Source organism: Sceloporus occidentalis, unplaced genomic scaffold (genome assembly GCF_023333645.1).
Source record: "Sceloporus occidentalis isolate IW3139 unplaced genomic scaffold, rSceOcc1.0.p SCAF_4, whole genome shotgun sequence".
NCBI classification, from domain to species: Eukaryota; Metazoa; Chordata; class Lepidosauria; order Squamata; family Phrynosomatidae; genus Sceloporus; species Sceloporus occidentalis.
The window spans coordinates 79,601,719-79,617,629 of NW_028316984.1; the positions used below are offsets into that span (position 1 = coordinate 79,601,719).

General features: G+C 41.3%; 1 protein-coding gene across 2 annotated transcripts in view; it reads left to right on the plus strand.

The window, feature by feature from the left end:
• LOC149314068 (tubulin alpha-1D chain-like) overlaps window positions 1–15,358 on the plus strand; it is a 44,862-nt gene extending 29,504 nt beyond the window's left edge. Inside the window, exons 1-4 of one of the 2 annotated variants that reach the window (XM_089520459.1) lie at window positions 5,807–5,912; window positions 9,806–10,028; window positions 12,520–12,668; window positions 13,730–15,358. In XM_089520459.1, coding sequence (XP_089376585.1) covers window positions 5,910–5,912; window positions 9,806–10,028; window positions 12,520–12,668; window positions 13,730–14,713 — 1,359 coding nt within the window. In that variant the 5' untranslated portion in view covers window positions 5,807–5,909 and the 3' untranslated portion in view covers window positions 14,714–15,358. Of the gene's footprint in view, window positions 1–5,806; window positions 5,913–9,805; window positions 10,029–12,519; window positions 12,669–13,729 lie in introns of those variants that run through there. The other variant, XM_089520458.1, reaches the window with a different exon arrangement.
• Window positions 15,359–15,911: the final 553 nt, after the last annotated feature.

The window sequence follows — 15,911 nt, forward strand, 5'->3', positions numbered from 1 at the left end:
CAATATGAGGAAGTCTGGCTTATTCCTTGGAGCATGGAATCAGAGCTGCACGGAGAGGCTGGCACATTCAAATATGACCAAATTTCTGTTCTGTGCTTTTTATTTTCTCCGCCACTGTTTCCTTCTACATATTTGTTTCACTTAATTAAAAAGGCTTGCTAAGCATTTCCAAAAAGCCAGATGGTTTTAAGTAAGAAGAAAGCAAGTAGAAATGACTTAATGTTTCATATATCACCCTTGACCCAGGTACAGCAGGAAGTAGTGAAACAAACAGGTCACCAGCTAGAAACTTCCTGATGGAGTGACAGAAGACAGATTGCAGCCACCTTCCATTCCAACAACATGTCAGTGTAATTGCTCATAGCCCAAACCAGATTATTTAACAGCACGATAAGAAGTGAAGGTACTTGTCTTCCGCTACCCTTTCTCCCTAAAGATGGTTCCCCAAACCCTTTTTCTTGTAAACACAGCTATTTACGTGATCTGTGCATTTGAACAAAGAATGATACCAACAAACATAGCAGCTTTCTATTTGGCACACACTTGTACTTTAATGAAAAGAAGTTGAGTCAGAATCTGACTGGGAGTTTTTGGCTAATGCTTCCACCTTAAATACCCCATACTTGTAATGAATGAATGCTCTGCCACCAAACCCTAGAGCTTAAAAGAATTAACATTTGGACTACCACTCCCAGACTTTCTGGGTGGAAAGTAACATTTCCAAGTAAAAAAAGCTATGATGGCTATGCATCAAGAGGCAGGAACTTACCAGCCTATTTGGAGGGTCCCTTTGTGGGAATTCTACTTGCAGGTATGGCTCCTTGACTCTGGCACCCATGATGCTTAGATGCCTTCTTCAAAGTCCAGAAGCTTCCTGGATGAAATTTACAGCAAAGTTTCATTGGAAGGAACTTTCTCAGGACAAAAGATGCCCCACTGAGTTACACTACCTGGAAAACTCATGAAAGGTTTTTTTAAAAATGAGTGGAAATGACAGACCCAGGTTGGAAGGAAAGAGAAGCTGTGGAAAGCCACTGTGAAAAAGCCTGTGGGTCTACCATGTTCTCACCAGTCCAGTGCTCCTCCTACAAATGAGCCTCTGTCATTCTTCACTAACTCAGTGTACACTCTCTTGTTGAGACTTGCTTGTTGCCTTGGAAATGCCACCTCGGTATGCTTCCTTTGCCATGCACCACAAGGGGACAGCATTGTTGCTTGCAGCTTAGTCTTGGAAGGCTAAATATTTATCAGGTCCTGCAAACTCTTTGAAGTTTCCCTCCTCCTTAAATTGGTACACAAACATAAGCTGAGTGGTCAGGTAAATCATTGATGCAATGATTGATGTTTATTTATTATGTGTGAGGACAGCAGAAAATATAAAGAAACTAACCCTTGCCTCCCATTACTTCCCAAGTCTCTATGGTCACAGTTTGGCTGAACACACCTAACAAAGAAGCATTTCAGGGCAGGTTTTATGATTATAGTTGCCTCATACCTTAGAACTTAGAAAAATTACTCTTTTGTGGCAACCTCAGCTCCCAGAGGTATTGCCTAAATACTCTAAAGGCAATAGATTCTATTTGATCTTGGAAGCTAAGCAGGATCATGCCTGGGTAGTACTTGGATGGGAAACCTCCAACAAATACCAGGTGCAGAAAACTATATTTAAGAGGAGGGAACTGGCAAAACCATCTCTGAGTATTCCTTGCCTTTCAAATTCGTGGGGATGCCATAAGTTCACAGAAATTTAAAGGAAAATACATACACACGCACACACACAATTCCCTAAGAGCCCTGTCCACTCATTATAACCAGTGACAATGGCCATACTGACTAGAGGATTCTGGGAGTTGCAATTTAAATAAGTAACAGTCCCTAAAGCTCTGGCCTGAGATTACATTTGTAATGTTAGAATAAGTCTGGTTTTGTTCATCTATCAACTCACTCTCCACCACACTCTTGTATCCTGCTTTTGCTAGCAGTCAATGCAGGATACCTCAGAAGAACCATCTGATATCACTTCCACATCATGGCCAGTTTTAAATAATCCTGGTCAGTATGAAAATATTTATATCTTTTAATTTTAGAGAAATAAAATACATAATCTAAGCAATATAATAATAGCAATGTAGGTTTTGGGTTTTTTGTTGTTGTAAAATTGAGAGTAAGCATAATTTAAAACTTCTTATTCACATGTTTTTAAAAATAATTCTAACAGTACAAGAAGATAACTTGTATTTTATAACAGTTGATCCAAATGTATTTAACTCCCCCTTGCAAACTCTCCCAACCCTTGGCTTAAATACCAACTTTTATGTCCTACAATCCCAGTAACAAAAGCACAGGATGCCCAGACCTATTCATTCATTCCAACATTTTTAAAACCCACTCTTCATCCTTACCATTGCCAGGGCAGTGTACAAATAAAGTTAAAACAATAAAACACAGTGCAGCAGCAATACCTCCATATAAAACCGAGTTTTGTAAACAGTTAACAAAAGAAGAGAGAAGTGGGAAAAGAGTGGGAGAAGGATGTGAGTATAGCTGGGGGTGTGTGTGACAAAATGAGGGCATTGTCCTGCAAATAAGAATTCTGCCTGTCCAAATGAAAGTTTTATTCTCCCCACCCCCATTTTCTAGCACTTCAATCACTTAAAACTTGAGCTGAGCATCTAGAAATACAAAGTGGCAGGCAAAATTAGCAAGGGAACGCAAATATAGCAAGTATAAGAGTTCTAGGAGCCAATGATTTTCAGTGTATTACTCTCTACAAATCTAAAAATTTGTGGACTGAAGGAAAAGTGCAATGGGAGTAGAATTCTAATTCACAAGGGAAATGCTCCGATTTTGCTCCCCTATCACTTTAGCAATACACCTGGTAAAAGAAATAAAAAAGGAGGAGGAGGGAAGTGAAGGGGATATTTCTGGTGTTCTCCATCTGCAACCCCAAGAAAGGAGGTTTTGTTGCTGATGTGTGCTTTCAAGTCATTTCTGACTGATGGCAACCTTAAAGCAATCCTACCACAGGATTTTCTGGGGCTGAGAGTATGTGATTCACCCAAGGTCACCCAGTGGGTTTGCAGAGTCATAGTCCAATACTCAAAGGCTGGCTTTCCTGTTAAATCCCAAAAGACATTTAAAGGAAGTTTTGTCAAATATCTTCAGAAGAGAAACTGGTCTCTGTTTTCATACTACCCTTTATTAAGGATAATGAGTGTCATTAAATAGTGTGAGACTGTGAATTTTTCTTCTAGTAATTTTGTAATAGTAAGCAATGGCATTTTTTTACACATATGTAAGTTTGACTTAACGTCATCAAAAGAACCATGGGATTTTCAGATCCAGCAAGAGTCATGGACACTGTGCATTTTCTAGGTGGGACTATGACTAAGGCTTGCCGAGTGCAATTAAAAGGAAAGGGCAGCAAAGCAGTTACACAAATCTCAAGAGACAAAGAGGACTGAGGGCAAGTGAGCTGTACTTCCAGCCCATCTGAGATGCACTAAAGCAGGCATCAGTGCTTTGGTCTAGGGCGTTTATCACACTGAGGTTATTGGAGCTAAGATCAGGGGTGAGTGTGGATCAAACGATGCAAATTGACATTATAACACTGTGTATTTTCACACCTGGTTCCTTTAATAGGAGGTGTTTGCGTGGTGCTACTGCGGGGCTTCCGAACTGAATCCTTACTGGCTCCCCATTTTGGTGAGTGCGCTAAATAAGTGTATTGATGGGATTCGCATTGAGGCTCGGTTTGAACTCACTGTAGATTGGTCTGATGTGGAATTCCAATTTGCTTGTGCTCTGCAAAACCCCCGGGTTGCAAATTTCCCATGAAGCCGTGCTGCAATTTTGCCCCATTTGCTTCTGGTGCTCCCCCCTGAATGAATGCCTTCACGTTTTAATGTGGAGAGGAGACATGCTGGCGAGGAGAGAGGAGATCGGGGGGGGGGGGGGGAGAGAGAAAGGGAAAAGAGGGGGCAAAGAGAGAGAGTGGGGTTAGTAAAGTTTCTAAAGGACTCTTTGGGGGCGGGGGGGCAGTAGTCCTCCAAAGTGGGGCCAAGGTGGAGGCAGGGTTTACTTCCAAGTAGAACTGCAGTTTCTACACTGATTATTTTGCAGTGAAATAAATTTATTATTATTAATAAAAAAATTTCACTGCAAAATATTAATAATAATAATAATAACAACAACAATAATTTTGCCGGTGGGTGATACATTTGGATGAAGCAGAGAGCATTTAGAGATACGTGCCGTTCCCTATCATTCACGTGAGGCTAGGGATGGAGATCCAGATGACAGAAAAAGAAGACTGGAGGCAGAGATGGCACTCCCAGAATTCCATAGCCTTGAGCCAAGGACCCCACAACAAACCCCAACTCCCATAGTAGTAATAATAATAATAATAATAATAATAATTTATTTTAAAATAATAATAATAGTTTTTAATATTAATATTAATAATAATTTACATTCTTAGTTTGCTGAGGCACCAGAGCTCTCTGGCAGAGAAGGCTCAATGTCTCAGAACACTGCAGTTCCCAGAATTCCATAGCACTGAGCCAGGACAGTTGAAGTGAAGTCAAACAAGATTATCTCCCCAGTGTGGATGCAACCTAAGAGAAGGCAACTGCTACAAAGGGAAGGAGAGATGTAGATGAGGAGAATGACAGGAGAATAGATGTAGATGTGGATGAAATGGATGGGGGCTCTGACACAGAGGACCTTTTGAATTTGGCTGTCAGGGATGGGAGAATAGAAGGGAGGAAGAAAAGGGAAGCTGTCATTCCCATGAAAGTGGAGCCAGGCTCCCTTCTTCACCCCGGAAGTGCAAAGGTTCAGGATGCGTCCAGAGCGCCACTGAGCATGTGCAAGGGTCCCAATTCGAATTGTTGAACCCCCCATGGTATGCACTGGTGTAGAAATACAATGTGCACTCACTCCGCTTTGCCTGAATCCACATCATGTGACTTCCTTGGATTCAATTCCCCCTTGATTCGGAAGGGCAATGGATGGGCAACGAGGTGTGAAAAAACAGTCACGTTATAATGTCAATTCACATCGTTCGATCCGCACTCACCCCTAATCTTAGCTCCAATAACCTCAGTGTGATAAACGCCTAGGATTGCCAGATCTCAGGGACTGGCCCCATATCTCAGTGCTTGAACCCTCTTAACTGGGCCTGATGGTGAGGGGATAAATCTTAGGGTAGGACCACTGCCTTGAAAAGTGCATGCATGTATATATTTTCTTTGTTTGTTGTACCTACTTATTTTGATTTGAATGGCATACTCTGTGTAACTGTTGATGATGCTTAAAGTATCTTGCTCAGTGACATTACCAAGACCCACTTCCTGTGACATTACAAGGAGTTTTGCTTAGCTCTCAGGTTTTGTCCCCAAATCTCTTGCTTTAACTACATCACAGGGTTGTTGTGATCATAAATTTAGAGGAAGAGGACATGTATACTGCCTTTGATTTGTTGGAAGAGAGGCAATATATAAATATAGATAATAACAAATATATCCATTAAGGCTGGGCAGGGTTTTGCCATATAGCTTGGCTGAATAAGTTTTCTTTACAAAGTAAGCACCTTCTTATTTGCTCCATATCCCCCTCCCACATGGACGTCAGAGACTGGTAACAAATTGTTTGGTGTAACCAAGGCCCCTAGAAACTTTGCTCTGCTTGTTCATTATTGGATGTTTGCTGAGTCTAGCTGTAACCCAGAAACCATTCAGAAAAAAAAAAAAAAAGACTAGCCAGGCCGTCTCTAACAACAAAGTTTCTCTCCTGCCCTGGAGATGGGTTTGGAATGCTATAAAAACCATCTGCTGCAAACAAAACTTTCAGTTCCCATCCTTCAACCTCTGAGCTCATCAGTGCCAGATTGAAGACATTTTTGCAAGATGGTGAGTCTTGCCTCCCTGGATGTATTAGGTCCCCTGGAGGGAGCTTCAGTCCCTCATGCCATAGGTCATCACATTTCCCTCTCTTAAAATATGATGCAATATAATCCTTGTGCCCCTCTTTGAGAATGCAGATAGGCTTAGATCTGTATTAAATTGTAGCTCAAAATCTGCCAGGTGCAGAAAAGATAGGAAAGAAGAAAATCAGTATTACCTGTAGATGCTGCTAGGAGTGGTGTCTGCTTCCCAGTGTGGCCTGGTATTATACTACTACTGGTTCTCCTCCTCCTTGGCATAGCCATAGTTCTAGACAGTGGGGAATATTGATGGTATAGTCATTTAAATAATTGGTGCAGCTTTTGTTGTGCACATGCTATGCAAATAGGCTACTCTAGGCATGGATCTTATCATGTATACTTATCCATATCCTCCAGCTGTCTCAATTTGGCAGGTAGTCCTGATCAATCTTCTGTTGTCCCATTTTCCCCAATGATTTTAAAATATCTCAGTTTCTCTCTTCTTTTCCAACATTCCCCTGCTGTCCTCAGCCCACTTCAATGGCAAACTGAATTCAAAGTACAAAAGGTGTTTCCACTTGATTAATGCAGCAGGGGGAAAGGAGTGTAGAGGAGAAAGGGTGGAATCTTGTCCTTCCCAATACACTCAGGCAACAGCAAATTGCTGTAGCATTTCCTACCTTGTGTCTTCTTCTTCCTCATTAGTAACTTGCCATCTTGACCACACTCAGATGTTGCCTGGCTGCACATGTTTCAGTTTCATTTGTGAAATGTTGGAGAGTGTGTGCATCTAATTTAATTATATTTTTTAAAAGACATGTGGTATAGTCCAGCCTTCCCTAACCTAAAGCCCATTGACAAAGCATTTCCCCAGTTATAGCTTGCTAAAGGAGACAGAGAAACTGGAGTTCAACATCTCTGAAAGGCATGGAATTGGGAGTGGCTAGTGTGATTACCAACCAGGCATAAAATTCACTGGATGGCCTTCAACCAGATTGTCAAACCTCTACATGGTTCTGAAGATAAACCTTTAAAACCTGTACACCACCTTGACATTGCTGTAGAAGGATGGCATAAAAACAGTGTCTCCAACAATCCTGTTCACCATGTAATTTAAACAGCCTCACTGTGCTTGGAAGTGAATATAGGGTCCTCTCTCTGCTCTCTTTTCACTGGCAGGCGAAGATCTTGTTTAAACAGCCCTTAAGACTTTAATTGGTTGACTCAACCAGGTTGAGGGAGAAGGTTGTTCAATGTATGTGTTCAATTGTTTCAGTGTATAATATATGTTGAATTCTAGTGTTACTGAAGTAAAAGCTGGAGACAGAGCCTCACCCTTCAATATTTGTGTATGACCTTCAGCAAGTCACACACTCTGCCTCAGAGGAAGGTTAGAAGCAACCTCACTCTGAACAAATTCTGCCAAGAAAAACCTATGAAAGGTTCACCTTAGGGTTGCCGTAAGCCAGAAATGACTTGAAGGTACACAGCAGCAACAACAAGAGGGAATTCCAGCAGGTGTTGCTTGTTACCTGGTTGCATGATGAGCACAACCTGTTAAAATTTCCTCTTCTACACAACCATTAAAGGTAGAGGAGCCCACTCCAGTTTTCACTCTGGTTACTGTGTTTTTAATTGCTTTAAATTAGTATTATTTAAATGGTTGTTTAATGTTTTTAAAAATTATATTACATATTATTTAACCTATTTTAATTTATATTGTTAGATATGGTGTCCAGTATTGGGAGAAAGGTCAGATATAAATCATGCAAGCAATCAAGCAAACAAGCACACAAACCAGAAAATAGAATAAGTGCTTGTATAGTTGTCCCTTCTTAGCCATGAGGGATCCCTTCCGGACCCTTCTGCGGATAACAAAAAGTGCAGGACCTCAAGTCCCATTGCTTTTTATGGTAGTGTGACTGTGTGCATGTACCTCCATTGCAAACAGTTGGGTTTAGCATCTGCAGAAACTCACATCAGTGGATGGCAAGATAGGAAAACACTAATGTATGCTGTTTTGAGCTCTATGGTGGAAGGGGAAAAACATCAGTGTGATAAAATAAGATAAAAGGAAAAAACATGCCACAGAAACATAGACCTGTGGCGTCTCTCCAATAATCTATATTACTTTAATCTTACTACTGAAAATAGATGTATTGGTCATGAAGAATGGATGCAGATATTAGGGGAGGGACTGTGTTGTAGGTGGGACTGAGGCAAGAGAAAGCTTGTAGAACCATAAAACAACTTGAAGTCATCTTCAACTTCAATCTTCAAAAATCATCTAATTAAAGTTTCTGGCAGTGCAGGAACTCCAAGGCTATAACATCCCACACAGGTTGCCATACAGAATTTTGAAAACTTCACCCCAAAGGGCTCTCACCAATGGCTCCTCTTCATCTTAGAGAGACTTGACTAGCTGGGTCCTACAGGGTTCTGTCCTGGGCCCAGTGCTATTCAACATCTTTATCAATGACGTGAATGATGGAACAGAGGGCATACTTATAAAATTTGCAGATGGCACCAAATTAGGAGGGGTTGTAATATGCCAGAAGACAGGATCAGAATTCAAAATGACTTTAACAAATTAGAGAGCTGGGCCAAAATGAGAAAAATCTCAGTGGAATATGGAAAGAATGACAGCATCTTCCACATTTTTCCAGAGGTCATATGGTTTGTTGACTCTGGCAGAACCATGTCTGAGCCTTTGCAGGGAGCTGTGCCATGAACTCAGAGCCAAAGGGAACACCACAATAATCCAGAGGTTAGAAGAACATTGCTGTTCAAGCAAAGCTTCAGCCCAAATTGGAAAACCTGTATAGACCCTCTTGTCCTCAACAGCAATCTTGGATGAGCAGAATCTGTGAGCAGGCTTCCAATAGAACTAGGGTTGCCATATCCCGGGGGGGGGAGGGGTTGGGACATTCCCACTTTTGGACCGTTCTGCATGGTCCCGGCCCGGTTTTGCTTCTGTCCCGGGTGCCCCCCTGGGTTTTGTTAGGGTGCCGCGGTGGCTGCGCCTTTGGCCGCTCTGACTTGCGGCTGCTCTTACTTGCTGCTGCCACCAATGTGGCTGTTCTTGCGGCAGCCGCCACCACCGACGCAGCCTTCACCACGAGCCCCCAGAGTGATGGCAGGGGGTTGGACTGGATGGCCCTTGCGTCTCTTCCAACTCTATGATTCTATGAAATTTGCAAGAAGCCATGTTAAATAAAGCCATGCCAAATGCCCAAATGTGCTGTTGTGTGTGTTTTAGAATGGGGGGGGGGGTGTTTGGCCCAAAAGGGAAGTACATTTCTGCCATCTGTCTAGGAATAATACCAAAATGTCCTCCATTTTGATCATGCCTAAGAAACATGCATTTATATTAACATTTTTTTAAAAAATCATCAATTTTTTTCGCGTGTCCTCCATTAAAAAAAGTCCTACATTTGAAAATTTGGTCCTACATTTGTCCTACATTTGGAGGTCCTGACTTATGGCAACCCTAAATAGAACCCTAGGGCATCACATTCAGCCCCCATTTTCAGATTTACACCCCAAGAAGGCTCTAGAAGATGTGATTTTCCATTTAAAGGCAAAGTTGAGAGAGTGTTTATTCTCAAAATAGTCCTTTTCTTTGAAACCCAAGTGGCCTTTGATATTTTGAAAAAAATGGGCAAGTGTGGCATGTAGGTTCTGAGGACTGGAAAATGGAGCAGGTGTAGCCCCTTCACCCCCTACAGTTACCACCTCTAGTCTAAAAATAAATGTATACTGGCAACTCACTACATGGCACAGCTGTTTACAGAGCTGGGGGATCCTGACTCTCACTCTGGTAAGATTCTCTGACTTGTGGCTTCCACACTACTGATGGATTTTTCCTTCTCTCCCCAGCGTGAGTGCATTTCTATCCATGTAGGCCAAGCTGGTGTTCAAATTGGCAATGCATGCTGGGAGCTGTATTGTCTGGAGCATGGCATTCAGCCAGATGGACAAATGCCCAGTGATAAAACTATTGGTGGTGGGGATGACTCCTTTAATACTTTCTTCAGTGAAACTGGAGCAGGGAAGCATGTGCCTCGGGCTGTCTTTGTGGATTTGGAGCCCACAGTGATTGGTGAGTATATATCAGAAGCAAAATCTGATCCATTCCTGAGAGACATCCCACTGTATTCTTACTGAACACTGACAGTAAGAATGTCCCAGTATGGCCCAAGACATTTTGGTACTGTCCATAGGAGTAAAAAATACAATAATAAACCAAATATTTAACAGTTTTCTGCACTTTGATGGAACACTCAAGTCTGCTGCTGAGGCAGGCCACATGAACCTACTTAATGATAGGGCTGGCCTGCATCCGTTCAAATGAATCAATTAATGAACAAAAGGAACAAATGACATCAAGTTTCTAACCAGAAGCCATCTTAGAGCCTCCTCCCCACTCCCCCCCATGAAAGATGTATAAAAAGCATTCAGTTTGTAAAATTGAAGACTTCTTCAAATGAAATACATAGTGCACCATAAGACTACTTTTACATAGGAAAATTGCAGACCAAATTTAGCTAACTTGGGTTACATAGTAAGAGGAGCCCCTGAGATCTAGGTGTACAGACAGGTATGTATGTATGTATAAATAAATAAATAAATAAATAATCCTTAAATGCTTCATTTATAACCTGTAGCCAAAGTTAGCTCTCTGTGCTGTGGTGCACTAGCTTTTGAATGCTCCCCTAAAGAGGGGTGTTTGGTGTCAACACTCTATTCCGTTTGAGGTCATGATAAAATTTCCCCAGAAATTTTAATTTTATATTTTCAGCTGGTTACGTAGTTTATTTGTCTCAGTTTCACTGCATTTTAAAATGCTTTTTGTTTTAATATTTTATTAATTTTAAATATGGTTACCCAGAGGACCTTCTCATCAGCCGCTCCTAAACTTTGGAATGACCTACTGGAGGAGATCCATCACATAACATCTCTTGAGGCCTTTAAAAAAGCCATCAAGACAGATCTCTTCCGGTGGGCATTCCCAGACTAATACATGGGCCCTCACCACTGTCCCACAGCTATGCCTCCTTGACTCTCCTCATTGCAATGGGGAGTAAATTTTACTGTCATTTTTTTTTGCGATTTTAATAACTGATTTTCATGCTGTTCTATTTTAAATTGTGGATTAGGGATTGTGTTATTATTTTACTATGTTTTATTTTGATCCTCCAGGGAGAAGCGGGCTATAAATTATTATTATTATTATTATTATTATTATTATTACTACTACTACTACTACTACTACAGCGTGCCTGCTCCTTATGTGGACGCACCATACGTGGCTTCTGGTTTACATGGAAGCTGTGCTGTAATACATTGAATGGTGTGCGTGGCTGCCACGCGCTCCATTCACTATAATGGGACTCGAGCATAGGCAGAATTTGCCTTACATGGGGGGGATCCGGAATGGATCCCCCGCGTAAGGCGAGGTTCCACTGTATTATTATTATTATTATTATTATTATTATTATTATTATTATTATTATTTTATGTTTATGCATACCACCCTAAAATTCATTTCTGAATGAAGATGTAGTTTGTACTTTTTAAAAACAAACAATCTCAAAATAGCCCTTTTATTTGAAATCCAAGTGGCCTTTGATGTTTTGAAAAAAATGGGCAAGTGTGGCATGTAGGTTCTGAGGACTGGAAAATGGGGCAGTCCTCAGAACCTTTTTCATTTTGGCTAATGCTTGGAAAAGTTACTTTTTAAAGACTAAAATCTCCCAGAATCCTCCAGCCAGCTTGACCACTGACATTCTGGGGACTGTAGACTACAAACCTAATGTTTCTGTTCTCTATTTCTGGCAGATTTAGAAGCATGTAACATATATGCTCAAGCTCAGAGTATTCCTGTATAGAGACAAGTCTGTGTATCAGTTGTATACTGTCTTTATGCCAGTGCCTCTGATCTCAGAGCCATAACTTGAAATTATGTTGTGTGCATGCACAGTTGTTGGAACTAATATATATAGCATCCAAATACTGTCATTCATAGATCCTCCTGCACTATAGTATTCCTAATTTTAGAAGTAAAATGCAAACTATGACTCAGTTCTTGTAATTCTATAGAGCTGAGAAGAATGATTGGTTACCTGCTGTACAATATATGGTAAAATAGTGCAAGATGTAGAAAAAAAGTCTAGCTTGGTTCATGGGATCAATTTCAGATTGCCACAAATTTTGTATTGTCACACAAATACTTTTAAAACTACAACTACACATCCTATGTTTGTGTATAATGTCACAATAAACAAATTAAAAACATTGATGTCTCTGGTAAGCATGTTCATTTTGATTTATGTCTGTATCTCTGTTCTGTATATCTATGATGGCAAATTTGATCCTCTATATTTTACAAAAAGGTTCTCAGACCAGGGCTTTGTACTAGTATCAGCTATGGAAACCAAATCCCTAGCAATGTTTGGCCAGGCAGTAGAGCAGATGCAAAAAACAAATCCACACAAACACAATATAGAAGACAAATACTAGAAGAGCAGGAAGTGACAGAAGAGTTTTTCAGAATGGGAATGATCTGGCCTTTTGTATATTGTATACTCTAGATGAGGTTCGGACTGGAACGTATCGCCAGCTTTTCCACCCAGAACAGCTGATCACTGGAAAGGAAGATGCTGCCAATAATTATGCTCGTGGACACTACACAATTGGAAAGGAGATCATTGATTTGGTGTTGGACAGGATCCGGAAGCTGGTAATTGGGCTTGGCAAGAAGGGAAACAAGGGCTAGATGGCCTGTATGGGATCTGGGAAGCGTCTTGGTTGATTAATGTTACCATGTAGATGCACACAGTTCTGTTGTTACTACATCAGTGTACGACACTGGAGTAGGGTGGGATAAGTACAAGTGGTTTTCAGAGACTACTTGAGCAAACAGCAATCTTGGACAGCTTCAGTGTCTGCTTATGCAAGAGTTGGTCTGTTACTACTGTGATACACTTATCATGGGGACAAGAGCTTCTTCAAAGTATTAGAGTACTTCCAGCTCTGCTGGAGTAGAAGTGTTTCAGACTCTTCTCACAGGGCTCCTCTGGACAGTGGATGCATTGGGTTGTTCTGGTATATGTTGATGCACTCTTCAGTTTTTAAAATATATTCAAATAATATTTCTTCTGTCCTGGACTATTTTTTGTTAATTCCCAGCACTAACTGCAATATTTCATTCCCAGCCTCAAGTGGATTTCTTTTTAACTGAAACATATTGGAACAAAAACATCACCATCTCTTCTCTCTCTCTCTTTTTTTAGATGTTTAATTTATCAGTGAATCACTGAAATGGCAATTTTGCTTTAAAACACCCCAGCTCTAAAATAGAAAAAAGGTGTTTGTGTAGAGAAAAATTGCCTTTGAAATCATAGGATTGTCTTAACAAGCCACACCCATGCATTTTGTTTTTTAAAACCCTTTGGAAGAGCCCTACTGCAGATCCAAGACATTACAAAAGACAGACCAAAAAAGAGTGAAACAAGAGGTCTATTATGAGAATTCAAGCCTTTTTAGACCAATTTGGAAAAGTTCACAATCTAGGAGATTAATGAGACTGTTAAATTGTAATGCTTAAATACAGAGACTTACAATACAGTCTTAACTATACTTACACAAAAGTAAGTCCCACTGTAATTCAATGGGACTTACTCCTATTGCAGCCTCCTTGGTGGGCCTCCCTGAGTTAGTTTTACTTCCTCCCATCATTCTACCCCGCTCTGTTCCTTGACTTCACCTAACTATTTTTGGCTTGTTTCCTTTATTTCACAGGCTGACCAGTGCACAGGTCTCCAGGGATTCCTTATCTTCCACAGCTTTGGGGGAGGCACTGGCTCAGGGTTCACTTCTTTGCTGATGGAACGTCTCTCTGTTGACTATGGCAAGAAGTCCAAGCTAGAATTCTCCATTTATCCAGCTCCACAGATCTCCACAGCTGTAGTGGAGCCCTACAACTCCATCCTCACCACACACACCACCCTTGAGCACTCAGACTGTGCTTTCATGGTGGACAATGAAGCTATCTATGATATCTGCCGCAGGAACCTGGACATCGAGCGTCCAACTTATACAAACCTGAACAGGCTGATTGGCCAGATTGTCTCCTCCATCACAGCCTCCTTACGTTTTGATGGTGCCCTCAATGTAGATCTAACAGAATTCCAGACTAACCTAGTGCCGTACCCTCGCATCCATTTCCCTCTGGCCACTTACTCTCCAGTCATCTCTGCAGAGAAGGCTTATCATGAGCAACTTTCAGTGGCTGAGATCACAAATGCTTGTTTTGAACCTGCTAACCAGATGGTGAAATGTGACCCCCGTCATGGCAAATACATGGCCTGCTGTCTTTTATACCGAGGTGATGTGGTGCCCAAAGATGTCAATGCTGCTATTGCCACCATTAAAACAAAGCGCAGCATTCAGTTTGTAGATTGGTGCCCCACAGGCTTCAAAGTAGGAATTAATTATCAGCCCCCTACTGTGGTTCCTGGTGGAGACCTAGCCAAGGTGCAGCGAGCAGTATGCATGTTGAGCAACACCACAGCCATTGCGGAGGCCTGGGCCCGCCTGGATCATAAGTTTGATCTGATGTATGCCAAACGGGCCTTTGTGCATTGGTACGTAGGGGAAGGCATGGAAGAAGGGGAGTTCTCTGAGGCACGAGAAGACACGGCTGCCCTGGAGAAGGATTATGAAGAGGTGGGGACAGATAGTATTGATGGAGAAGGAGAAGAAGAGGAAGGGGATGAATATTAGCAAAGCATTCTTGTATGGGGGAAATTAAAATAACAATTGCTTTAGCTATCAGGTAGTCACTTCCCAAAATAAAATATTAACTATGTCACAGAACTGTGGCTGAGTTTTCTTGCTAACTTACAATTTAATCAGACTTTCCTTGCCACGTAATCACCTGGCTTTTAAAAATAAGAGCAATCTTGACTCTTGAAGGTTACTGCCTCCATTCAGATGGCACATCCCTCTTGGGAGACCTGGTCAAAGTGGAATAATGAACACAGAACCTTGGCAATTGCAGTTCTAGATAAGTCTCCCTGTCTGAATTGTAAGAGAGGCAAATATAGAGGCTGAAATACTAGGCTAAAATTATCTTTTTCTGGTACAGTTTAAGAGCATACGACAAACACCTTTGACACTGCAGGGTGGTGCCATGCTATCCAGACATTCAGTTCTAAGCAGAGGCAACCAATGGCAAATTCACTCTGGGGTTTAGTTTGAACCTGAAAGCACGTATCCAAGGTAGAGAAAGGTGCTGATCCTATTTGTGGGAGCTTGGGTAGCTCCTTTAAAGTTCTGAGCAGAAGCTGCAACACATGAACTGTCCCACTGATTTGGAACTTACCAGCCTCTGCTGGTTCAAATAAAGCACTGTACCACCTAAACTTTCCTGATGGATTTGCTGATTACTATTAATTTCCAAGGCACCCAGTGCATATTTGCAGAAGATAGCCTCCGTGAGACTTCCCTAATTGGACCCACGTTGGGTAATTATTGTATGCTTCTGTGGCTTCAGAAAAATACCTCTCACCTTTCCTCTTCCATTTCTGATGTTTATGAGCATTTATGAATACCATGACTCCTCCTTTTCTTCTGGTATAATAACCACATTATCACATTTAAGAATATTTTTTGTATAAAACAGCCTGAGCCTATGGATGTTTGTTATGAATCTTACTGATTTACCTGGAGCATTACTGACTTTACATTTCCCTATATCACATTTACCTTACAAGAACAGTCCACAAAATATACTAAGCCACACACACGTACAAAATACATTACCCCATTTGCTAAACATCCCTGTGCTACTGTACTTACTGGTAGCCCCCTGCCCCCCAAAATACAGAACCAATTTTTAACACTCCCAGCCCTATTGCTAGGAGAATGAAATTCTTAACCTGGAGATGTGTGGCTTTTTTTCAAGCTTGTATTAGACAGG